Below are 25,719 nucleotides of genomic sequence, written 5' to 3' on the forward strand. Positions count from 1 at the left end.
TTTTTACTAGGTGAAAATGCTCTTACTAAACACCATAGGCTAGCAAATAAAAATGTACTATTTTAGGAATATGTCTGTTACTTTAGAGTGTTTGGCCAGTGAGGTCTCCTGGCCTCCCATGTACTGCAGGCTATTCATTGCCAATGTTCTTGTTACATTCCAAAACTTGAAGGGGAAATTATAACATTGAAAACACCTGATATCCAAGTCACACAACTTATAGATGTTAAACTATACAGACTGGTAAATTTTTTCTCAACTGCACAGCATAAGTAGTGCTGAAAGCTACTATGGTTGCTACTGTTGAAAAGAAGCAAACACCAGTTTACTCTTTTATTTATTTGTTTATCAAAGATTTCTGCCTCCTCCCTGCCACCACCTCCCATTTCCTTCCCCCTCCCCCGATAGACTCCCCCTCCGACAGCAGCCCAAAGAGCAGTCAGGGTTCCCGTCCTTGTGGGAAGTCCAAGGTACTCCCTCCTCCTTCCAGGTCTAGTAAGGTGAGCATCCAAACTTCCTAGGCTCCCACAAAGCCAGTAAGTAACACGCATTTTTTAGGACTTACATTGGGCATGCAAGGGGGAGACCACATGTTGACGCTGAGCTTGCTCCTGGTAGCCACCCTAGTGACACCATGGACTCTCTGCAACATTATTTTTGACAGGTAATAACCGTTTGGAATGTTTTATAAACAATCACAACCATAAACTTTGTTACAATTAGGGACCCTCTTGGTTCTCCACAATGATACTGAGTATGCTCACAAGGGGTTCCCATTGTCAAATCTTAAAACAAGCATCTTTAAAAGAAAAAGACTCAGCAAACTACCATTTAACTTGTTTTCATGTTTCTTCACAAATGGTGAAAATACTAAAGTACAGACAGTATAAACATGATGTTGTGGCCAACATTACAAATATGGAATTATAAATTTTAAACATGTTCTGGTTTTAAAAAATAAATGTAGTCGTCCATGTAGCTCTGCAGGTCTCTCTAGTAGGGCCGGTCTCTAAGTTCCTGACTGTGCTCGCCTTTATCCATTTACGCAGGTCCTCCAAGTCCACCTCTTCTTCATTCCACCTGTTCCATCAATGGTCCAGGAGGACCCGAAGGACCACGTCGTATTCCTCCACCAAAGCCACCTCGGTCCAAGCTACAGACACTTCAGAAGCCACCTCTGTCTCCACCTCTGCCACTTCGGAACATTTCTCCAGGACCACCACGGTCCATAAGTCCATATCATTCTCGCTGCATGCCACCAGGGCAGCCTCAACAGGTGAAAACAGAGAGCCACCTTATGAAGGTCATTCTCTGCCCACCCACCCCCACACACACACATAAAGCTGAGCAGGTCCCCTTTTAAGATTCTCAAACTCTGGGCTTTGAATGAAACAGAAAGGAACCAAAGGTTACACGATATCAGTGGTTATAGTGATAAAAATTTCCTGAGCAAACAAATATTCGGGGACTATAAATCAAGACCCTGGCATTAACAGATAAGTTCTTCTACAGTGAATTAAAATCAGGAAAATTTTTAATGAAAACTAAGATCTCAAAATTTCCTTGAAGGTTGAAGAAACCAAGCCGGAAGGATTTCTTCCTGCAAATGATGACGATGGCCTTGTGCCTCAGCCTACCGCCGACACTGAATTACCTTCACTTCCAGGTACAAGTCACAGAGGTGACTCTCTTCAGGAATCTGAGAAAATTACCCTTCACGACACCACAATTGATCACACACGTTCCTTAGTACCTACCCTGGGCATGCAAGGGGGAGACCACATGCTGACTCTGAGCCTGCCCCTGGAAGCCATACTGGTGACACCATGGACCCTCTGCAACATTAATTTTTTGAAAATTTATAAACATTTGGAATTTTATTTTTTTGGTTTTTGGTTTTTCGAAGCAGGGATTTCTGTGGTTTTGGAGTCTGTCCTGGAACTAGCTCTTGCAGACCAGGCTGGTCTCGAACTCAGAGAGATCTGCCTATTTCTGCATCCCAAGTGCTGAGATGGAATGTTTTTGAAAACAATCACAACCATGAACTTTTTTACAATTAGAGGCACTCTTGGTTCTCCATAATGATACTGATTATGCTCACAAGGGGTTCCCATTGTCAAGCCTTAAAACCAGCATCTTTTAAGAAAAAAACTCAGCACACTACCATTTAACTTGTTTTAATGTTTCTTCACAAATGGTGAAAATACTAAAGTACAGCCAGAAATAATCATGATGTTGTGGCCAACATTATAAATATGGAATTATAAATTTCACACATTTTCTGGGTTTAAAAATAAGTCTGGTCATCCATGCAGCTCTGCAGGTCACTCTAGTAGGACCGGTCTCTAAGTTCCTGACTGTGCTCGCCTTTATCCATTTACACAGGTCATCCAAGTCCTTCAGGTCCACCTCTTCTTCATTTCATCTGTTCCATCAATGGTCCAGGAGGACCCTCAGGACCACATCGTATTCCTCCACCAAAACTACCTCAGTCCAAGCTACAGACACCTCAGAAGCCACCTCTGTCTTTACCTCTGCCACGTCGGAACATTTCTCCAGTAACACCACAGTCCATAAGTCCACCTCATCCTTGCTGCATGCCACCAGGGCAGCCTCATCAGGTGAAAACAGAGAACCACCTTATGAAGGTCTTTCGCTGACCACCCCACCCCCACACACATAAAGCTGAACAGGTCCCCTTTTAAGATTCTCAATCTCTGAGCTTTGAATCAAACAGAAAGAAGCAAAGGTTACACGATATCAATGGTTAAAGTGATAAAATTTCCCTGAGCAAACAAATATTTGGGGACTATGAATCAAGGCCCTGGCATTAACATATAAGTTCTTGTGAAGTGAATTAAAATCAGTGACATTTTTAATGAAAACTAAGATATCAAAATTTCCTTGAAGGTTGAAGAAACCAAGCCGGAAGGATTTCTTTCTGCAAATGATGACGATTGCATTGTGCCTCAGCCTACCGCCGACACTGAATTACCTTCACTTCCAGGTACAAGGCACAGAGGTGACATTCCTCAGGAATCTGAGAAAATTACACTTCACAACACCACAATGGATTACATACGTTGTTTAGGACTTACACTGGGCATGCAAGGGGGAGACCACATGCTGACGCTGAGCTTGCTCCTGGTAGCCATACTGGTGACACCATGGGCCCTCCGCAACATTAATTTTTGACAGTTAATAAACATTGGAATGTTTTTGAAAACAATTACAACCATGAACTTTGTGACAATTAGAGGCCCTCTTGCTTTTCCACAATGATACTCAGTGTGCTCACAAGGGGTCCCTATTGTCAAGTTTTAAAACCAGCAACTTTGAAAGAAAAAAAACTCAGCAAACTACCATTTAACTTGTTTTAATGTTTCTTCACAAATGGTGAAAATACTAAAGTACAGCCAGTGTTAATGATGATGTTGTAGCCAACATTATAAATATGGAATTTAAATTTAAAACATTTTCTGGTTTTAAAAAATAAATCTGGTCATCCATGCAGCTCTGCAGGTCTCTCTAGTAGGGCCGGTCACTGAGTTCCCGATGGTGCTCACCTTTATCATTTTATGCAGGTCTTCCAGGTCTTCCAGGTCCACCTCTTCTTCCTATCATTTCCTCCATCAATGTTCCAGGAGGACCCTCAGGACCATGTCATATTCCTCCACCAAGTTCACCCCGGTCAAAGCTATGGCCTCCTCAGAAGTCACGTTTCTCTCCACCTCTGCCACCTCAGAACATTTCTCCAGGACCACCACGATCCATAAGTCCACCTCTTTTTCACTGCATGACACCACTGCCGCCTTGGCCACGATCACATCCTGAAGGTTGGAAGGGTTGCGGGAGGTATCCCTCAGGTTTCGTTCCTTACACTGCTTGCATTCTGTTCTCCAGGTCAAGTTCTGGGTTCCCCAGCCTGGCATGGGACACTGCCAAACTTCGGCTCAGTGCTGGATATTTCCTCCTCCAGAGGGGCTAAGGGGCCCCAAGGTTTTCATGGGGTGAATCCTTCTTTTCTCCTCCAATGCCTCCCATGCGACCCATGGGTCCTTTGGGACCTCTTGGGCTATTATGACCTCCACGGAGTGGTGGTGGCATCCCTCTGCCCTCATGAGGTGGCATGCCACTCCGCATGCTATTCTTTGGAGGCTTCTTTCGGGCAAGAGAAGCTTTAAGTTTGCTTCCTTGAAAATCTTTTCCATCAAACCATTCCACAGCAGCCTTGTCAGTTGGCATCACCTTTAGGTTTTCCTGTCCCCTTATCCAAATAGATGTGCATCATGAGATGCCTGGTTCTCTTGTTCATCTTGACAACTCCACACTGCTTACAGAAGTCTGCCAGATCATCCAGAGTCACATTGTCATTTAAACCTTGCAGATAAATTGCACTGTTATCAGAATCTTCATCAGGATCTATAGGAAGGCCTAGATCAGGACTTGGTCCTTCATCCATGGGTCTACTGGGCTTATTGATGTCACCTCGCTCTTTAATGCCCATTCCAACATGTCCTCCTCCCAGCCCACCTCTGCTCATGCCTCCATGATTAAATCCCCTTCTTCTCCTCTCCCGGTTATCAGGGCCACTCATGCTCAGCTTCTCTCCTGGTCCGGAAAATCCTCCAGACTCCTGCTCCCGACACCATGTGGTGTGGTCCTGTCAGAATGAACTCTGCTGCCCATAGCTGCTGCTCTGTTGGCTATATTGACTTGGAGCCTGGCTGTAGGATCCAGTCTGAGGGGCGTAACTAGTGGGAGGCTGCTGCCCATAGCTGCTTTGTTGACCATAGCTACTCTGCTGTCCATAGTTGCTAGGTTGCCCTTAGATGTTCTGCTGAGAGTAACTGCTCTGATCATAACTAGTTGGCTGTGAAGAGGAGGAGCTGGTAGGAGGATAGGGTGGAGGTGCGGTGACTGGCTGCATGGGGTAGCTCCCAGGTACCTGGGGATATCTGCAATTACTCTATTCATACCCTAGTCTGGGCTGGTTATAACCCCCTGTGCTAGATTGAGGTTGACTAGTCTCAGTGGGCAGTTACCGTCCTGTGGTCTTGCAGGTGCAGTGGCTGCTGGCTGTTGGCCATAGGCTGGGTAGGCAGGCTGGGTGCCATATGCAGACTGAGCTGCACAAGAGGCTTGGGTTGTGGTGACTGGACCAGTGGTGGTGTCATAAGCACCAGTGCCACATCCTTGTACAGGCTGGCCTATGCATGGGGGCAGTTGGAGTGGTATCACCTTGGGAGGCTGTCCATAAGAAGTTGCATATGCAGTCTGCCTGTAGGTGGCAGTGCTCTGAGCCTGGGTAGAACTGACATCAGTAGGCTGTCCATAGGTTCCATAGCTTTGTTTCCCATACGCCTGGGTGGTCTGTGCATATCGTTGAGTTGGCTGGGCTGTGTAAGCACTGTAGCCCTGCTGGGCTGCAGCTTGGCTGTAGGTACTGTAATCTGTGAACGCCATTTTCTCGCCTTTCTCCTCGTTCTCTCCCCCTCAGCAACATTCTGACCCTGTTCTTGAAACTTGCTTAGAAGAGAACACAAGTGTGGTAGCTTCACTACTGATCAGGAATCTGCTCTTGTTCATGTTCCAGGTGACACTTTCGACCCTCATAGTGCTAATGAGTATTTCAGTGCTACCAGTCCAGCTGAATACACCCACTATGCAACTCACTCCAAGGGTCTGCCGCTTTGGGAAGCAACAATGGCATTGCTCATGCTAACAACTGGAATATGGTTTCTGAAATTCGTATCAACAGTGATGATGTGGGTATTCAACCTAATTTAACACGTGACATGCATTAAAATGAGTTTAACAAGGTAAGTTAGACCACAGCTGTGGTTTAAAATAGATGCTAGAAATCCAATTCTCTTTGGCACCAATACATATCATAAATAAATTTTGTGATATATATGACTCTTTTTTTTTTTAAATTTTTGAGACAGGGTTTCTCCGTAGCTTTTTTTTGGTTGTTGTCCTGGAACTAGCTCTTGTAGACCTTTAGCCATTACCTAAAACTAGAAAAAAAGGTTATCTTTTCGAATCATATTGAAAATGCATCTAACATGAAACTTGTGTTGTCTGAATGGCTAAGCAGAGAAATGTAACCGTTAGATATTAGTTTCTATTTTTCTCTGTCCATACACTGTGACTTATGTGGATAGCATCATTTTGGAAATAAACACCCCCAAAGAAGCAACATGTGAGAATTAAAACCAATGAAATAAGACTCCACATTGTCACCACTTCTCAACTACAATGACATTCATTGTGACATGACACTACATAAGATTCTACTGGTGATGCCTCTGTTACTGCTCATCCTGTCGCTGCCACCAATGATGTTCTTGATACTACTGATAATTCTTGCTTTTCTTTTTAGTTGCTGCTGAAGCCTATGAGGAGCTACTACTGACAACAATGACAATTTCAGGAATATTTAAGAAAATTTATAAAATTTAATGCTAAATATTTCTTGACACCGTATATATTGATTTCAGTATATAATAGTTTTTTCATTAAAATATGTTTTAAAAATATTTTAAACTGTTTCTTGGTATTGTACAAACTGTTGACATGATGTTTTGGTGACACGTTTAAGGAGAAAGCTTCTATAATACCTATCAGAGATAGAACAGGTAGTGGCATATCGAATCAGACAGAGCAGGAACAGATGTAGGCTGAACACCTGACTATGAAAGAAGCAAAAGCAGAGAGGCAGAGGGAGAGAGACAGAGGAGGAGACACACAGAGAGGGGGAGGAACATAGAGACAGGAGGAGACAGAGAGATAGGCTTAGAAAGAGAATGAGGAGCTGGGGTAGGGATGCTTCTGAACTAGAGGAAGGTTAGGGGAGGGCAGGAGGGTAGAAGACCTAGAACACTAGCGTGGACTTTGAACTGTACAGCAGGTAGTTGTGCCACTGAAGGAGCCTGGAGGCCAGTCTGTATCTTATTGTGATAATAGACACCACAGGCCACCAATATTCCCTACTTCTAGTGATAAGAGAAATGACACCTTTGGGTAGAAGAACTAACTTCACAAGTTTGTAAGGAATGTTGGCTTTTATCTATCCTCCAAATATCCTCCAAAGTCCAGGTTGAGCCCATTTCTGGGTATCTGAGCCTCCCATTACTTTTTTGGGAACTGGAGTTCAATAATAGGCGTCAATGAATTTTAGTGGATTTTCTAAGTCAAAGACCAGTCTTGTAGAGGTTTCCATACTCAACTCTAACATAAGTAAAAAGCACCACCCAAACTACTCTATTGGCCTTAACATCCACAGAGTTAAAGTGTGGCTGCTTACCTGAATTTCCTTTTTCTGTAATTTTTATGGCATCCCATCCCCCAGCACAAATTAAGTGAGAAAAGTCCCTCACTGAGGCTGGGGCCTTACGAGCTCCTTCCTGTGTGTGATGATCATTGTGTCCTTGACACCATTTCACAGAAACCATCTACAACCTCCGCCTCTCTCTTCCAGAGTAGTCCCTGAGGAGCCTTGGAGGGTGTTGTGCTTCAGATGTCCTGCTGAGGTCTGAGAACTGCACAGTTATGCATTCTCTAAACTTTGGCCAGGTGTGAGTCTATGCATTCACCAGAGCCCATTGACTAAAGAAACATCTCTCATTAGGGATCACAGTTGCTCGAATGTATAGGTGTCAGCGAGAGTACTTAGAAGGCAGCTTGGGTCTATGTAATTTTAACAAAACAACAACAGAGGGCCTAGTGTGTGAATTCAACACATCAGTGATTAACTCAGGGTCACCAAAACTTCATCAGTGTGGCATTAAGGAAAGAAATAAAAGCACTTCCACTGGGAGTCATTTCCAGATTTGAATTTTCTACATGTTCCCTGTCTTCCCTTCTCTGTCTGGTGCATGAATCTAAATCTGTGCCTTTCTGAAGAAGTCTGTCTGTCCCTGTGTCTGTTTTCATGTCTGAGTCTGTGTCTGTCCCTATGTCTGTCTGTCCCTGCATCTGTCCCTGTGTGTGAATGTATGTCTGCCCCTTTTGTTGCTCACCCTTTTATTGAATTTTCCCATAAGAATCACCTGGGGAAGGAGTGGGATATCTTACAGAATCATTCGTGGAGTCTGACAAGGGATGAAGGTAATAACTGCAACTGATCCCAACTCACCCAGACAACAACAACAACAAAAAAACATTACAAACACCATGTTTGCCCATTGATGATGCTGTGTTCAACTGTTCTGGTAGATATTCATTTAAGAGTGTTTTCAACCTCTGTGTATGCTGTTTTATACAAATTATACACATTTGTTCTGGATCAGGGGGCACAGAAGAAAATAAGATTAGTTAAGTATTAGTTTAGTTTGTAAAAGGTGGCTATGTAGGAAGACCAAGGAAAGTAGTGGTCATTGTTACATTATTCTCTTAAAAGTGGGTTAACAATCAGTTTGAGTACACAGTAAGATAGCAGCTTTATATCTTAAATGACCTCAAAACATGTTATGACCTCTGACTGTGATGTCCAGCAAAGGTTTCAGTCTCTAGAATCAGAGAGATTTCCATATTACATCACCATGGCCTTAGTCATTGGGCTCTGAACCAGGTTTAGAGAACCAGCCAAGAGTTCCCTACTGTGTGGTAGACTTAAAATCAAGTCACAAACTTTATTGTTCCTATAAGAGTCAACACACTATCACACGGACAATATCTTGCCAGGCAAGTTGTCATATGCAGGGTCTACAGATGGGTAGAATCATCACCAACTTTCCTCATCCAGTAGCTTGCATAGAAGCTTCTAGTACTGTAAACCTATACAGCACAGATACAACATGACCTTTAAATGTCCTATATCCCAAGTATATAGTGTGTTCAGAATTGTCCAACAATCTAATCCCCGTGTGTTAATGAGGACATTGGTAGTATCCTGTAATGTTTGACAGGAGCCCCCTTTCTTCACATCAGATTACACTATCTCACAGTATTGGAACCTTTGTTTAGTCAACTTAATCTTTGGGAAGAACATTACACATGCATGCAGGGCTCCTTCATTCAGTTGTTTTACATAGGCTTCCAAGGATGCAACTCCATTCATTAGGCTTGGTGGCAAGCCACGGTTCATGTGTAGAGGTGAGAGCAGCATTTTCTAGATCATTTTCTTACCTCTACCATGTGGTTTCCCAACATCAAACTCAATAGCATATGGCTGGCATAAAGCACCTTCACATGCTAAACTATTTAACCAGCCCCTCAAATGGTTTTAAAGGACTTCAAATGTAGTATCTTTCCAAAAGGATTTTTTTCCTCCATACTTAATTTTGGTTAACCCTTTCCCCACCACCATGCTTCTCCCCTTGCTGATGAAAACTTTCCACTTTCAAGGTTTCCTTACCCCTTCCACAGTGCATTTCCTCTGCCATCCCACTTCCCTCCAGGCCTGTTCTCCACTATGATCCATTTCATGCTTTGAGTTTTACAGACACTCGAAATTTAAAACATTTATCTGAAAATTCAAAGCTTGGAACCACATGTAAGATAAATAATTCAATTAAAAATGGGGTACAGAACTACACAGAATTCTCAGAAGAATCTTAAATGGCTGTAAGACATTTAAGGAAAGGTTCAACATCCTTAGCCATGAGAGAAATGCAAATCAAAACAACTCTGAGATACCATCTTACACCTGTAAGAATGGCTAAGATCAAACACACTAATGATAGATTATGCTGGAGAGGATGTGGAGTTAGGGGAACACTCCTCCATTGATGGTGGGAATGCAAACTTGTACAACCACTTTGGAAATCAGTATGGTGGTTTATCAGAAAATTGGGAATCAACATACCTCAAGACCCAACATGACCACTCTTGGGCATATACCCAAAGAATACTCAACCAAACTATAAGGACACTCCGGTGCGTACCTGTGAACATTCATGCCCCTACAGACATCCTTGTGACTACATGACCACATGATACAGAGAAGCTCACTGTCACTTCTCAGTATCATCAGACTCCAAGAGACTAGCATACTGTGTATTGCTAGCCTAGGAAAAGATGAAGTTCAGAGTGCAGTTTCTATGGGATGCTTGTCACTTTTTCAATCCTATAAAGTCAAAAAATCACCAGCCAGGGAGGGGCCATCTGTACTGAATTTTAGGGTTTCAAAAATAAAACCTTAATGCTAGCTTATGGAAAACTGGATTTTTGTAATACATTTGAACACAAACTGAATACATTAAAAGATATCCTGTAAAAGCATTATGTGTATAGTTAGCCATGACCAAAAATAAATCCTGAAACAGAGTTTGAAAAACAAAGGTCACGCTATTAAAAAAAAAAAAAAACACATAGTGCATACAGTTTTGGAAAATCTTTGTTAAATTGAACGATCAGAACTTCTGCCTGATTTTCAATATCTAACTATATATCTACATCAAACAAGACTTTGAATATGAGAAATGAGTTAGTCTTCTAACTCATTCTAATGAAGTCCACCTTCATCATGCTCGTTTTGAGAGTCTATTAGAGATAGGTCCAGATGATCTAATCAAGCACAGGTTGCTGGCAAGAGATGAAGTTCTGCCTCCTGTAGAAATCAGCCTGTGCTGCCTATTATGACATTAACACCCTAATACCTCCCTCTCAAGGCTAACTTCCAGTCTCTCAGACAAATGTCTTGATGATGTTTGATTTTTCTTGACTCAAGGTTTAGATAAAGCTATTGTAAAAACTCACAAGGCAGGACTCTAAGGTCTTTATCAATGGTCTAAAAATACATCCAGGTATTAAGAAGGAAAAGTAGTGTATGTATGAATAGAATATTATTGGCTATTACTGATTCATAGAAACAAACCTGCCCTCTTATTCTATAGCTGAGTGAAGTCTGACTGTTCTATTTAGCATTAAACAACTGAAATGTGCCCCTGTCTCTACAGATGGTGCTGTATGAATGCTCCTTTCAGGTCTCCTTATTAATATTCTGAGTGCAGTACAATATTTCTAAAAAGGACATAATTTTTATAGTGAGTATGCCTTTGACTTTAGGTATGTTCTTGTCTTGGCAGACTGAAAATGGGGTATATTTTGCCAAAAAATATGAAGAAAGGATCTAAGAAAACAATATGACTGAAATCTATGTTCTTCGAAAACTTTCCCCTGAGTTTGCAAGTTAAGATGCAAGAATATTAACACCTCACAAATATATCTGAATTAAAAAATAAGAACAACATAGGAAAATTTCCTTTTATAAACATAGAGGATGTTAGTGCATAAATAGAATAACAGTGTTAAGTGATTCGAAAGCACAGTTATTATATCTTCTTCCTGGGAAGTTTATGGCTTCCATCCCTAGTTTCAAGCACAGGTGAACACGAATCTTAACTGAGAAGAGGTCACATCCAACACCATAGCAGCATCACAGCTGGGTAGCAGAACAAAGCAGAAAAAAAAATGATCAGGTCAGCAAACACTACAAAACAAAGTACACTGGAGACAACCGAGTAAGGCAGGATGAGCAAAGTTCTCAGTATTGGGGAGGAGGGACTGGGCAGCCCAGTTGTAAACAGTCCCATCTTTTTTTTTTTTTTTTGTGGTTTTTCGAGACAGGGTTTCTCTGTAGCTACGGAGCCTGTCCTGGAACTAGCTCTTGTAGACCAGGCTGGCCTCGAACTCACAGAGATCCGCCTGCCTCTGCCTCCCGAGTGCTGGGATTAAAGGCGTGCGCCACCACCGCCCGGCTAAACAGTCCCATCTTTGGTGACTATACAGCACTGACAATTGAGCTGTCAGGAGCCTCGCTGGTTTCTACATCATCAACAGCTGCAGGTTCTGGAATTTCATTCATCCTCAAAACCTCTTCATAGAGCAAATAGCTCCGCAGACTTCGGGGAAGAGGCAACTGATGGATGAAACTGTTAGAACGAAGGTGCTCTGCTTTTAGACTGGCCCGAATTTCCAAACGGCAGAGATGGGTCAAGCATGGGACACAAGCTGGAGAAACAAACGAACAAAATATTAACTGATAGTGAAATGAAGAAAAGATTAAGAACCTAAGTTTGGACTTCAGAACACATATAAAAGCCAGAGACGGAAGTACCAATGTGGTTTGCTCGGTAACAATCTACCTCCAGATTCAGTGAGAAACACTGTTATCAAAATTGTAAGGCAGAGAATGATAGACTAACATCCTTCTCTGGTTTCCACATATGCATACAATCACGAATACACACACACACACACAGAGAGAGACACACACACTAGTAATACACTAAAGTAAGCAACAAACCCATCTCCGTATAACAAGAGAAATAGTTTGTCGCTTAGTTTTGTTTTCAAAGAAGACTGGTGGATAAGGATAATCACATTAAATTTTCAATTATTTTCCTCACCTGGTTGCCCTTGCTTCAATTGGTCACTCAAAGTCAGTATCCAATCCATAAAAGGTAAATGTTTAAATTCTAAAGAACTGATGGTACAAGCTGGCATTTAAGAAAACTCACAACAGAAAATTGCTACTTCCCTCTTAGTCTGTTTCATTGCCAAGAGTCTTGTAACCTAACATATCAAGTAAATGGATGTGCAGTCTGAACATTATCTCTTTGCATCTGTGACATAAAATGAAGTTTCAAGGGCTGGCAAGAAGGATCAAAGGTTAAGAGTGCTAGCTGCTCTTCCAAAGGACCCAGGCTCAATTTGTGGCACCAACACAGTGGCTCACACCTATTTCAAATTCCAGTTTCAGGGGATCCAACACCCTCTTCTGGTTTACATGGGAACCAGGCATGCATGTGGTGTACATACGTGCATTAAAAACATCCACACTTAGTAAAATAATGTTTTTAAGAACGAACTTTTAAAATTGGCACAGAAAGAGAACATTCATTGAGTGTCCTCTATGCCACGTGCCTATGCATTTCAGAGATACTCTAGTTTTGTATCACTTTCTCTGGTCTAAACATGCAGATACATACACAATATCGATCTATCGATCTATCTGTCTATCATCTATCTATCTATCTATCTATCTATCTATCTATCTATCTATCTATCATCTATCTATCTATCTATCTATCTATCTATCTATCTATCTATCTATCTATCTATCTATCTATCTATCTATCTGGGTTTCCTAAGTACATGTTTTACCACTGATCTGCCCCAGTCCCTGATATAAATTACCATGCTATCATAAGACAGGAAAACAGAGTCTTAAAAAGAAGATTCAGCAAAATTTCAAAGATCACAAAGTTGTTTAACTGGCAGAGCCACGGTTAAAATTTAAATCCATCTGACCCCAAAGACTCTAAGTGTGGATTACAGTTGTAGGATACACGATCACACTGTGAATCCCAAGTTTGCATTTGAGTAAACTTAATAAAATCAACTTTGGGTCAGGAAACAGAGTCAGCAACTAGTTGACAGAAAGTAGAGACAGAAGGGAACCAGAAAAAGAAGAGATACACAGGAAGTAGGAGGGAGGAACTTTAAATGTGACAGCCCTTTTTAGAGCAACAGAAAAGAGACTTTCTCATTCTGAGATGCTGGTGAAGAGGGAAGATCATGTAGTTTCTGTTCAACTTCTCTGAGCTAGCAGGTTTTCAATCTAGCCTCCAACTCCTGTGTGGTAAATAGAACAATAAGGATTTAGTTAAATAGTACATCTGGAGGCTGGAGAGATGGCTCAGAGGTTAAGAGCACTGACTGCTCTTGCAGAGGTTCTGCGTTCAGTTCCCAGTGCCCACACACATCTATAATGACAGCTGATGCCCTCTTCTGGCATGTAGGCAAGGAGGTAGATAGAACACTGTACACATAATAAAAAACAAATCTTTAAGTGACTGTATTTGGTGGCAGTGGCGAGAGACATGGCTGCCTGAGAAGTGGGTCAGTGACTGCCAGAGTTACTGGCTGAAGACAGTAGTATTCAGGTACAGCCTCTGTGCCAGTGGGAAAACAATATTTTGGCAGTCCAATGTGTGGCATGATCACATAAATGGAGAATTCACACTACTCGGCCATTACTTGTAGGAACTCTGGAAAGTGGACTTATCCTTGGAAACTGCAGGAGGTGCTTGAGCCCACCACCAAACTGAGAAGTCAGCAGATTTGGTGAGACATCTTGAGGGAGAGAGAGAGTTGAGTAATATTTTTTTTAAAAAAAAAATCATTCCCATGTTAAGGATGAAAAATATCACAAAGCAGAGTACTAGGACCCTATATAATGCTACCATGGATGGTTTGAAAATGGAAATAGTAAATGAGGGGATAAAAGACTTAGCTGGAATTGACATAATACCAATTATAATTATCATCAGTCTGGTAATTCAACTCATCCTTAATAGCAATAGTGGTTTCTTTTGCCAAATATAAAATGTGTGGTCTGATAATTGTGACAAACATGAAAAGTTGACAGATAAGATATACGTTTTAGAAAGACTTGTATATAAAGATAAGAAACTTTGACTGATAAGATGTAAGCCTTAGGCCAGGTGGTGGCGGCACATCTTTAGTTCCAGCACTTAGGAGGCAAAAGCAAGTGTGCCGCGCCAGCACGGCAACTGTCGTTCTTCTGAGCAAGGGACTTCAGGATTAACACGCAACCCAACTTCAGGTTCTGCAGACAAGCCCTTTATTCCACTTTCTCACAAGTATATATAGCCCTCAGCAGGGGAGGCCAAACCAGCAATAGCAGGAAGCTCATCACCGTAACTCAATGGCTTATGGGTAAACATCCTTAGAAACATTGCTGAAAACAACAGATTGTTGCTGGTTTTGTTTCTGTTTTCAACCAACCTCAAGAGTGCATATTTAAGTGTAATTTTTCTACTCAGACAGTATGTTGTATATTATGCATATAACTAAAAAACATGGAATATCAGACAAGTAAATAAAGGAGTATATATGTGTGTGGGTGTATGCATGTGGAAGTTATCTGTGATAGTTTGAATGCTACTGGCCCAAATAAACTCATAGGGGGTGGCACTATTAGGAGATGTTGGAGGAAGTGTGTCATTGTGAGGACAGGCTCTGAGGTCTCTATGCTCAAGTTAAGCCTAATTCAGTTTACTTCATGTTGCCTGTGGATCAAGATGTAGGGTTCTCAGCTCTTTCTCCAGCTTCATGTTTGCCTATACACCTTCATGTTCTGCCATGATGATAATGGACCAAACCTCTGAACTGAAAGCCTGTCCAATCAAATGTTCTGTTTTATAAGACTTGCTGGGGTTATGGTGTCTCTTCACAGCAGTAGAAGTCCTAACTAAGACACCATCATTTGGATCTAGCTAACAACAGTTACGTTGCTGCAATGTGGTGTCAGATAGGCAAGTCATTTAAGACTCTACTAACAAACATAGATTAGTCTACTTTATTTTAAACACAAGAGGTTGAGCTTCCACATGCAAATGTGCATAAGCATGATTAGATGTGCTCTTAAGACAGGGATCTAATGGCATAATCTGCTAAGACTGCTGTCCCTTCAAGAAACTTTAAAACAGTCAGTGAAATTGCCTATTACCTGACAGTCACAATATGAGTTGTTATGCTTTGCAATAGTCTCTCCACCATGAAGACTAAAACCTCTGGACCTGTGAGCCAAAATAAATCATTCCCAGCTTTAATCTGTTACCTAGATATTTTTGTGAAAGATACAGTAAGGTAACTGATATAGGCAGGAAACAAAATTGAAGAATGACTGGTATAAAAATGGCAATGAGTGAAATAAATGGAGCTGTCATCCAGTAGTAAAGTGCAGAGTCACTGCTGATTGTGTGACAATTCGTTCCCATTGCTAAGTGTAGCACCTCACCTCCCTACAGTACACCGAAAGGCTTTTAATAAGCTTCAAGGTAGAAAGAATCACTACATTTTGTAACCTGCAAAGTACCTCAAAAATCTTAGACACCAGTGAGTCTAGAGACCGCAAATGTTTCGATTGCACAACGAATCAGTAAAAATTATGTCAATGTAGTATCTCAGAGAGTTCACATTATTTTATCTATATGTAATAGTGTATTGTTGAACTAAAATAATTTGTACAATTAGATAAATATATGAGACTGAAAGTAAGCTAAAAAGGGCATTCTTTAAATAAATTAATTTATAAATTAATTTAAATTTTTTTTTCATTGTAAGGCCAGGCATGACGGTACATGCTTTTAATCCCAAAACCTGGGAGGCAGAGTCAGGAGGGTCTCTATGAGTTCAACGCCAGTCTAGTCTATAGAGCAAGTTCCAGGGCTGCCAGGCTAGATAACAGAGAAAGTCTGTCTCAGATTTCTTCATTGTATATATTACTGTACACAGTGTGATGTTACACAAGAAATTTTCCATAAAGTATACAATGTAGTTGAGGATACTGCCCTACAAGTGCTCTGCTCTGGCCTTTACTACTCTAGTTAGTCCTCGGGGTTCACCTATGTAGCTTTTCTTCTACATTCATGTATATACAAACATTTTATACATCTGTATAAAATCTAGGAACCACAACTTTATGGGGGCACACTTAAATTTGTTTAATAGTATTACCTCCAGGTGAATCAAGTTTTTCAGCAAATGATATCTTTATTCTTGTTATGGCCGAATGAAATTCCACTGCGTGCATGTACCTCATTTCTTATATCCAGTCCTTTGTTGTTGAACATAAGGGCTGTTCCTATAACCTAATTATTGCAAATAGTGCTGCAACTGACATACAAGTTTCTCTATGGTAAGATGACTTGAAGCCATGAAGGTCATACAAACAGCATACTTGGGACATGTATGTAGTGAATATAGTCCCAGTTTTTTGAGGACCCTCTATATTGGTACACATATTGGCAAGAACAACTGACATTCCCACCAGCCGTATATACGACCTACATTTGTCCACATTTCCCATCATTTGCTGTTATGATGACATCATACTAACAGGTGTGATAGTGTTGGAAATCTCTGCTCCAGTTTCACTCCCCATTCCAAACCCCACCCTTCTTTTTTTTTGGAGGGGGAGGGGGGTTTGAGACAGGGTTTCTCTGTAGCTTTGGAGCCTGTCCTGGAGCTAGCTCTTGCAGACCAGGCTGGCTTCGAACTCAGAGATCCTCCTGCCTCTGCCTCCCGAGTGCTGGGATTAAAGGCGTGCACTACCACCGCCCAGCTCCCCAACCCTTCTTAGAAAGCCCACCACTGGCAGCTCTCTGCCCCCCCCCCCAGCTGCTCAAAGACCATGCCTATAGGGTATTTAAGGTTTTCATCTGGGAGCAGCAGTGTGATTTCTTCTTAGCCCTGAGATCACCCAGGGGTGCTTTGCTCATTAAACCTGGATTTTAATTTGGCCTGATCTGACTTATTGCATCAGCAGAGAAACCTACTGCCGGAATTCAAAAATACCTATTGCCTGGTGCTGAGCCTGGATACCGTAACCACACGGATGTGGGAAGCCACTCTCCCTCTTACAGTACTCTCTCCCAAATTGATCAGCTTTTGGCCCAATAAGCTGCCCATTCCAAGTCACTGTCTTTAGGGTTCCAAGACCCCTCCCGATCTTCAGGGTACCCTGCCAAGATGTGGCTGTACCAGGGGCAACCCTAACCCACTTCTGAAGCAAGGCTTGTCTTTGTTCTGTGGGACCTTTGGTTAGGAGATGATCTATGAAAAGACACCCTACCTCCCCTTGCCACTTGACCTCAGACTATCTAGGGGAATGTCCTGCCATGATCTTTGGTCTCTGGTATAGCCTTTGAAGTAGGCAGCACCAAGTGTAAATCTATTTCCTCAACTGCTGCAAAATTTATCCAAAGTTACTCGGTATTTGGGGATCTGTACTTCCTCCCTACCCATACCCCACTCTCTGCTTCTGCCTGCTCTCTCACCGGGTGTCTTGTTCTTCCATGTGTTACAATGTGGAACAAGTCAGCTGCATTCTCCACATGGTTCTTGTCTTCCCCTGCTCCTGCTACCACCACTGACACCACGGCACGACAGCCTGTGGCTGTTCCTCTGTCCCATCCGGCTTTCCACTCCCTACATAGGAGGCATACATTTGTTTGCCTTGGGGAAGGGGACAGCATGCCACATCGGTCTTCTGCTGCCTCCCATCATTGCTATGCTTAGCAAGCTGGAGCTGGTGTCGTGTGGGGAATGCAATGGGTGTTGTCATCCCTCCAACTGGGAGCATCCTCCCTGCCTACTCCTTTCTGAGTACCAAAAAAGTTCTTTAATTCCTACGGTTTCTTATACTGTGAGTTCTGATCTTAGGATTTTTTAAGTTGATCATCTGACATGGCTTCCCAAGGAAAGTTATGTCTGTCATTCTGTTAAAACATTCTGTCTACTTTGTATGGATGGATGGCACTCTGTGCCTATGTATTTTCTTGTGTATAAATACATGTGGCCACTGAATGCTTGTTTCTGACTGGTTTTTTTTTTTTTTTTTTTTTTTCAGTGGGATCCTATTTTTTATTTATTTATTTATTTATTTATTTATTTATTTATTTATTTATTTATTTATTTGGATTTTCGAGACAGGGTTTCTCTGTAGCTCTTGGTTCCTGTCCTGGAACTAGCTCTTTTTTTTTTTTTTTTTACTTATTTATTTATTTTTATTCTTTTTTAATTAAAATTTCCACCTGCTCCCCATTTCCCATTTCCCTCCCCTCCTCCCAAATATTGCCCTCCCCCCACTTCCCTCCCCCTATCCCCACTCCTCTTCTCCTCCCCCCACTCCATTCCCCCTCCCTCTCGATACTGAAGAGCAGTCCAAATTCCCTGCCCTGCGGGAAGACCAAGGTCCTTCTATCTACGTCCAGAAAGGTGAGCGTCCAAACAGGCTAAGCTCCCACAAAGCCAGTTCATGTATTAGGATCGAAACCTAGTGCCATTGTCCTTGGCTTCTCATCAGTCTTCATTGACCGCCATGCTCAGAGAGTCCGGAATCAACCCATGCTTATTCAGTCCCAGACCAGCTGGCCTTGGTGGGCTCCCAATAAATCAGTTCCACTGTCACAGTGGGTGGGTGCATCCCTCGTGGTCCTGATTTTTTGCTCATGTTCTCCCTCCTTCTGCTCCTCATTTGGACCTTAAGAGCTCAGACCTTTGCTCCAAATTGAGACTCTGTCTCTACCTCGATCCATCGCCAGATGAAGGTTCTAAGGTGATATGCAAGATATTCATCAGTATAGGATAGGGTCATTTCAGGTTCCCTCTCCTTAGTTGCCCAAGGTACCAGCTGGGGACATATTCCTGGACACCTGCGAACCCCTCAAGAGTCAAGTCTCTTGCAACCCTAAGATGGCTCCCTTAGATAGGATATATACTTCGCTGCTCCCGTATCCATCCTTCCTATATCCCAACCATCCCAATCCTCCGAGCTCCTCCCATCCTCCCCTTCTCATATTTCTCATCCCATTTCCCCTTTGCCCCATGCCACCTCACCCGCAAGTTCCCAGTTTTTGCCCTGGAATCTTGTCTACTTCCCCCTCTCCATGCGGATGACTATATGATTTTCTTTGGGTTCACTTTCTTATTTAGCTTCTATAGGATCACACATTATATGCTTAATGTCTTTTATTTTATGGCTAGAAACCGATTATGAGTGAGTACATCCCATGTTCCTCTTTTTGAGTCTGGGATACCTCACTCAGGATAGTGTTTTCTATTTCCATCCATTTGCACGCAAAATTCGAGAAGTCATTGTTTTTTACTGCTGAGTAGTACTCTAATATGTATATATTCCACACTTTCTTCATCCATTCCTCCATTGAAGGGCATCTAGGTTGTTTCCAGGTTTTGGCTATTACAAACAATGCTGCTATGAACATAGTTGAACAGATACTTTTGTCATTTGATGTGGCATCTCTTGGGTATATTCCCAATAGTGGTATTACTGGATCTTGGGGTAGGTTGATCCCAAATTTCCTGAGAAATCGCCACACTGATTTCCAAAGTGGTTGCACAAGTTTGCATTCCCACCAGCAATGAATGAGTGTGCCTCTTTCTCCACAACCTCTCCAGCAAAGGCTATCATTGGTGTTCTTGATTTTAGCCATTCTGACAGGTGTAAGATGGTATCTCAAAGTTGTTTTAATTTGCATTTCCCTTGTCGCTAAGGAGGTTGAGCATGACCTTAGGTGTCTGACTGGTTTTAAATGCCTGGGTTTACATGTTCCATGTGTCTTGGTAACAGCTCAGCTATTACAACCAGTTGCCTGGGTTCAAAATTTGCCTCTGGGTTTTTCTGGCCCTGAATCTGATGTAATTACAGAGAAAGTTATTCTGTAAGTGAAATTAAAACTTGTAATTCCAAACTGGAATTGTTCTGGGAAATAACACATGGTCTGCCACCATGTTAATTAAGTACAACACTTGGGCAGTCACCACTTTGACTAAGGCTGAAACAGAGGGAGGTCATATGACTACATCGCCCTCTTAAATAAAATTGACCATATGGAGTGGTCCACCAAGGAAACATTAGATCTCTAATACGATAAAAAAAAAAATCCAAGGTTTATGAAAGACAGATTTCTAAACAATGCTGGTTTACTGAGGAATCAAAGTTGTACCTCCATGCATTCAAACACTAAATTGTTTACAATGTTAAAACTTGCTTTTGCCTTCCACAGATTATGAACATGATCTATGTCCCAGGACCACAGATGAACACCAGAGACTAAAATATTCCTATTTTATGATGTAGCAAGATGATGACCTAAACAGTCTGACAAAAGGTTTTTTCCTCCTTATCTAAGGTCTATTCAGGCTAACAAAGACCAATTTAAAAATAACATCTAACTCTCTTGCTTTTACCAACATTGGTAAACTGTAGCTAATCTGGTAAATCACTAAGACATACAAGTTAACCATCAATTACCTCATAATGGATCAACTTCTTTGATATGTTCAGATAAAGCAGGTGAAATTTATTCCTTCTGATAGTGTCTGATGACTAAGGTACTGACAGATTTACCAGTTTAACATCTCTCCCCCTGACTCCCCAAGGCTACAACCACTTTGGGAGCTCATAATCCATTAGTTAAATTTCCTGTTAAAAACATAGACAAGTTTGCCTCATTCACAGGCTTCATAATACAGAAAATAAATAGGTCTAGGTGTAACTTCCGAGGTTGAGTTCTAGTACTGCAGTTTTGACTGCTACTGCATAGAAGCTTTCTCAGCATTACTGTATCATCTTCAGTCACGTATGGCAAAACTCTGCCGAGATGTTAACTCATCCCCTCTGAACAAATTAGCATTGGAGAGGGTATGGAAGCCTGCAGGCAGGTTCCACTCTGTTCCTCCTCTCATGCTCCTCAGCCTCCCTTCCTCTTCCTCTACTCGCTCAACCTCTCTTCTTCAGTAAATTTCTTCTGGCTATCTTCTAGGTATAGACTTAAAGGTGTGTTTCACTAGGCTGAAAGCAAGCACTAGGAAAAATGTCCATGCCTCTTAACCCAAAGCCACAGATTTTTTCTATGACACCAAGATGTAAATCTGTTCCAGTTGTCTTACAGACATCTGCAGGTTCCTGTCCAAAGAATCCTGCTATCAAGGAATCTAGCCTGGTGGATCAATCTCTAGACAGGCCCACTCCTCCTGCCAGACTTATGCCAAGGCCAACCCACAGGGGGGCCTACAGATAATGCCAGTCCCTGTACCTGTTCTGAAGACACCAATGAGATGCCTACTAGTAGGATGACTTCACCCACATGTCCACTCATAATAAGCTCCATTATCTCTTAACTCTTAGTGATACCTTTATAGGAGGGATGGAGGCAACCCCCACCTCCAGGGAAACAGCTCTGTGATGGCGCAGGTACTCCTGAAGCACATTATCTCCCAATTTGATGTGCCATCTCCCCAAACTCCTGGGACATTAGTGTTAGTACCACCTCTCCAGGTTGAAACAGGAACCTATCCAGGATAAATGGTCTGGCCAACTGGAACCGGACCCTCCAATTTTTCAAAATGTCCCAGTGAGCAGTATATCTGCTCTTTTGCATCTGGCTCATTAACCCTTGCCTCCTCTGTACAACCAGAGCACATCTGTTTCATTCTCTCTGACAGGCATCACTCTTCCTATGGATAGTCCTGTCCACAGGGCCGATGTTAATAATCTATTTTTTTCTCTTAGCAACCCTGACAGGCATCACTCTTCCTATGGATAGTCCTGTCCACAGGGCCAATGTTAATAATCTATTTTTTCTCCTAGCAACCTCCCTTATTCACTTCCTCAAGAAATAGACCCCTGAGGTCTCCAGGATGGCAGTTGACCGAATGTTTCTTCACCCACCTCCCACCAAGCATGAGCCCACCGACTCTGGACTCCCCTCCCCACACTATTCTACGCCAGCAGGAAACAGACTTGAAACGGTGCCCATATAAACCCAAAGGTTGAGATGTTGGAAATCTCCACTCTGGTTTCACTAAGCCTGCCATAGGCAGCTCCTCTCCTGGAGCTACTCAAAGACCTTGCCTACAGGGTATTTAAGGCCCCTCCTTGGAAGCAGCAGTGTGATTTCTCTCCTACTCCCCCCCCCCCAAGAAACACCCAAAAGTTGCTTTGCTCATTAAACCTAGACTTTTAATTTGACCTAATCTGACATATTGCATTGGCAGAGAAACTCATTACCAGGGATTTAAAAATAGTTACCAATGGGGTTTCAATGCAGTTTTAGTTCACACTTCTCTAATGGCTGGAGAGGTGAACATTTTCCCAGGTTTACTGGCCATTTCAACCTTTGTGAACTGTTTGTTTATTGGCCCATTTGCTAACTGGGTTAATTTCTTGCTTATTTTTTTGTTGCTGGTTTTATTGGGGGGTGTTTTAGTATATTCTAAAAATAATCCTGTGTTTGATGTAAAGATCAGCGATTTCTCTCCCATTCTGAAGTGAGGAAACCTTCACTCGGCATTTTCTTTACACGAGCATTTAATTTCATGAAGGTGACTTGTGAACTGTTAGCATTATTTTCTGATAAACTGGAGTACTAGCCAGAAAGTCCCTACGTCTTGTCTGTATCTTGAAGTATTTCCCCTACTTTTTCTTCTAACAGTTTCACAGAGTTTTGCGTCTTCAAATTAGGTCTTTGTTTTATTTACAGTTGATTTTTGTCAGAGTAAGAAATAGGAATCTCAAATCATTCTGCTACAGTTGGGTACCAGATCCATTTGTTAAAAAGCTGTCTTTTTCCAATATGTTGTTGGCATCTTTGTCAAAAACAAGATGGTTGTAGCTGTGCGGGTTTATATCTGGTTGCTTTAGCCTGTTCCTGAGGCGGTCTGAATAAGAATACCCTTCACGGGCTCATATATTTGAAAGCTTCATCATTAGGCAGTGGAACTACTTGAAGGATTAGGAGGATTGCTTTGTTTTTAGCCCACTACACCCCTCCATACAGAAGGAATTTACTCACTATGAGACTATGTTTCAAAATCTCCCCCACTGCTTCCAAAGCTCAAAGACAAGCAGAATAGCAAAATTCTTTTAATTTAACCATTCCTTTTTCAAGTCACTAAAGCCCCCTCACCCCAATCCTCCATAAAAGCTATTCACTGGACTATCTACCTGAGAGACCCAGCTGACCTTCAAGTCCATCACCAATTTCCCCTTATTTGAGCCTGGTGGTACTGTGTGGGTCAAGCAGGCAGCCAGGGGACACCAAAAGCAACTTGGAGAGGACCTATATAGTGATACTCTGCACTCCAAGATGTGTGAAGGTGACATTGCACCATGGATACATCCAGGTCAAGGAAGTGGAAGCCATAGCTATTGTCACCAAATGGACTGTATCCTGGACTATCGATCCAAAAATTAAGGTTTCACCTGGTCGCTTACACTTCATGCCCCTCTAGTTCCTAAGTCTTGTGTTTTTCGCTATGAGTATGATTGTAGGGTCACAGTCTAACCCCCATCATCCTCAGATTTGAATCTGAGAACGAAGGAAGGCAGGTACAGGGAAAATGTCTTAGAGTTCTGTTGCTGTTAAAAGACGCCATTACTACAGCAACCTTCAAAAAAAAAAAAACCCCATTTACTTGGAGACTTGCTTACTGTTTCAGAGATGCAGTCCATTTTCATCATGGCAGGGAGCAGAGTGACATGCAGACAGGCATGGTGCTAGAGAGTAGTTGAGAGTTCTCCTACAGATTTACAGGCAGTAGGAAGAGAGGGACACTGGGTCTGTCTTGGGCTTCTGAAAAAAACCCAAAGCCCAAGCCCAGTGGCATGCTTCCAACAAGGCCACACCTAATCCAACAAGACCGCACCTCCAAACCCTGTCAAATAGCACCACTCCCTCATGACCAAACATTCAAATCTGTGAGTCTATGGGGGCAATTCTTATTCAAACCACCACAGGAGGTGATAGTTAATAAGGCTATCAACCAGCAACCCATATTCTATCTTGACCTTTGTGCACTGATGACCACTTTCTTATACTTGTCAGATACTTAAGATGAACAAAACAAATGACAGCTCATGCTGCCAAGGATGTGGAATAAGGGGAACATTGCTGGTGGGAGTGCAAACATGTATAGCCACTATGGAAATCAGCAGCAGCACCTTAAGATCTACCTATACCACTCTTGGGAATAGACTCAAAGGATGTTTCTTCCTACCATTGAAATACTTGCCCAACCATGATCAGTGCTGTTCGTCCTAGTTAGGGTGTTCTATTGCTCTGAAGAAACACCATGACCATAGCAAGTCTTATAAAGAAAATATTTAACTAGGGTGGATTGCTTCCAGTTTCATAGGATCAGTCCATTATCGTCATGATGGCAGGCATGGTGGTGTGTAGGCTGACATGGTGCTGGAGCTGAGAGTGTTAATCTTTCTGCTTGTTGGAGAAACAGATCTAAAATGGAAGGGGGTAAGTTGTCCTAACTATTCAGTTCATTAATTCACTGCCCCAAGGCAGTGCATGCTATCCCACTGGCTCACTGGCTACACCAGACCACCCAGCCATGCTGTGGTGACCCCCGTGCAGAGGTCATGACCCGAGAAAACCTCAAAGAAAAGAAGGAAAGGAGACAGAGATAATCAGTATTAGGCTCCAATTACTTAGTCTCCATGCCTGACTACCTTACTGTCAGCATTTTTATGGACATTACCTCGTATTCTGAGCAAGATCGGATCCTACATCCTTGACTGCATGGCCAACTAAACTACTGGTCCTTAGGACAAACTATGATCCCCTAGAACAGCACGAGTCAGTGATCTGTCTCATATCCATAGAAGCAGTAGGAAATGTGACAGAACAAGACAGTTCCTCCATCTTCTGCTCTGGTTGAGGTCATTTTAGGCTCACCTAGAATTTGATCTCCTTCATGGAGAATCCATGGAAAACTACCCAGCTCTAGTCTAGGAACCCAAGGTCAAGATGGCTCAGGTAATTTAGCTTCTGTTAAACTGCTTGCCTGTGCAAACCTTCCCCTGCTTCTGCTGAACAAGATACAAGGATGTTGTTTTTGCCTTTAAAAGCTCCTTGCTCTAAATGCTCAGGGATATGCTTAGGTCTGGAATACCTGAGTGTAGTCCAAGCCAGCTAGAATAAAGACTTTCAATTGGCTATAAACTACATCTGTATGGTCATCTCAGGTGGGATTCCCATAACACTACCTGAGAGCTGGGATTTGAGACATACACCACACCATGTCCAGCTCAAGCACTCTATATGTTCTTTCTTTATTTTTTTGACACAGGTTTTCTCTGTGTAGCCCTGGCTGCGCTGGAACTCACACTGTGGACTAGGTTGTCCTCAAACTCAAAGATCCACC

At 42.2% G+C, this 25,719-nt stretch overlaps 1 protein-coding gene and 1 pseudogene across 3 annotated transcripts in view; both read right to left on the minus strand.

Annotated features, from left to right (window-relative positions):
• Positions 1-1,317: 1,317 nt before the first annotated feature.
• On the minus strand, positions 1,318-5,466 carry LOC130875550 (RNA-binding protein EWS-like; annotated as a pseudogene).
• Positions 5,467-5,512: 46 nt separating this feature from the next.
• The window catches only part of Asb3 (ankyrin repeat and SOCS box containing 3), a 106,888-nt gene continuing 86,681 nt past the window's right edge, over positions 5,513-25,719 (minus strand). Inside the window, exon 9 of one of the 3 annotated variants that reach the window (XM_057771541.1) lies at positions 5,513-11,958. In XM_057771541.1, coding sequence (XP_057627524.1) covers positions 11,729-11,958 — 230 coding nt within the window. In that variant the 3' untranslated portion in view covers positions 5,513-11,728. The remainder of the gene's footprint in view (positions 11,959-25,719) is intronic. The other 2 variants (XM_057771540.1, XM_057771539.1) reach the window with 2 other exon arrangements.

Source organism: Chionomys nivalis, chromosome 6 (assembly GCF_950005125.1).
Source record: "Chionomys nivalis chromosome 6, mChiNiv1.1, whole genome shotgun sequence".
NCBI classification, from domain to species: domain Eukaryota; kingdom Metazoa; phylum Chordata; class Mammalia; order Rodentia; family Cricetidae; genus Chionomys; species Chionomys nivalis.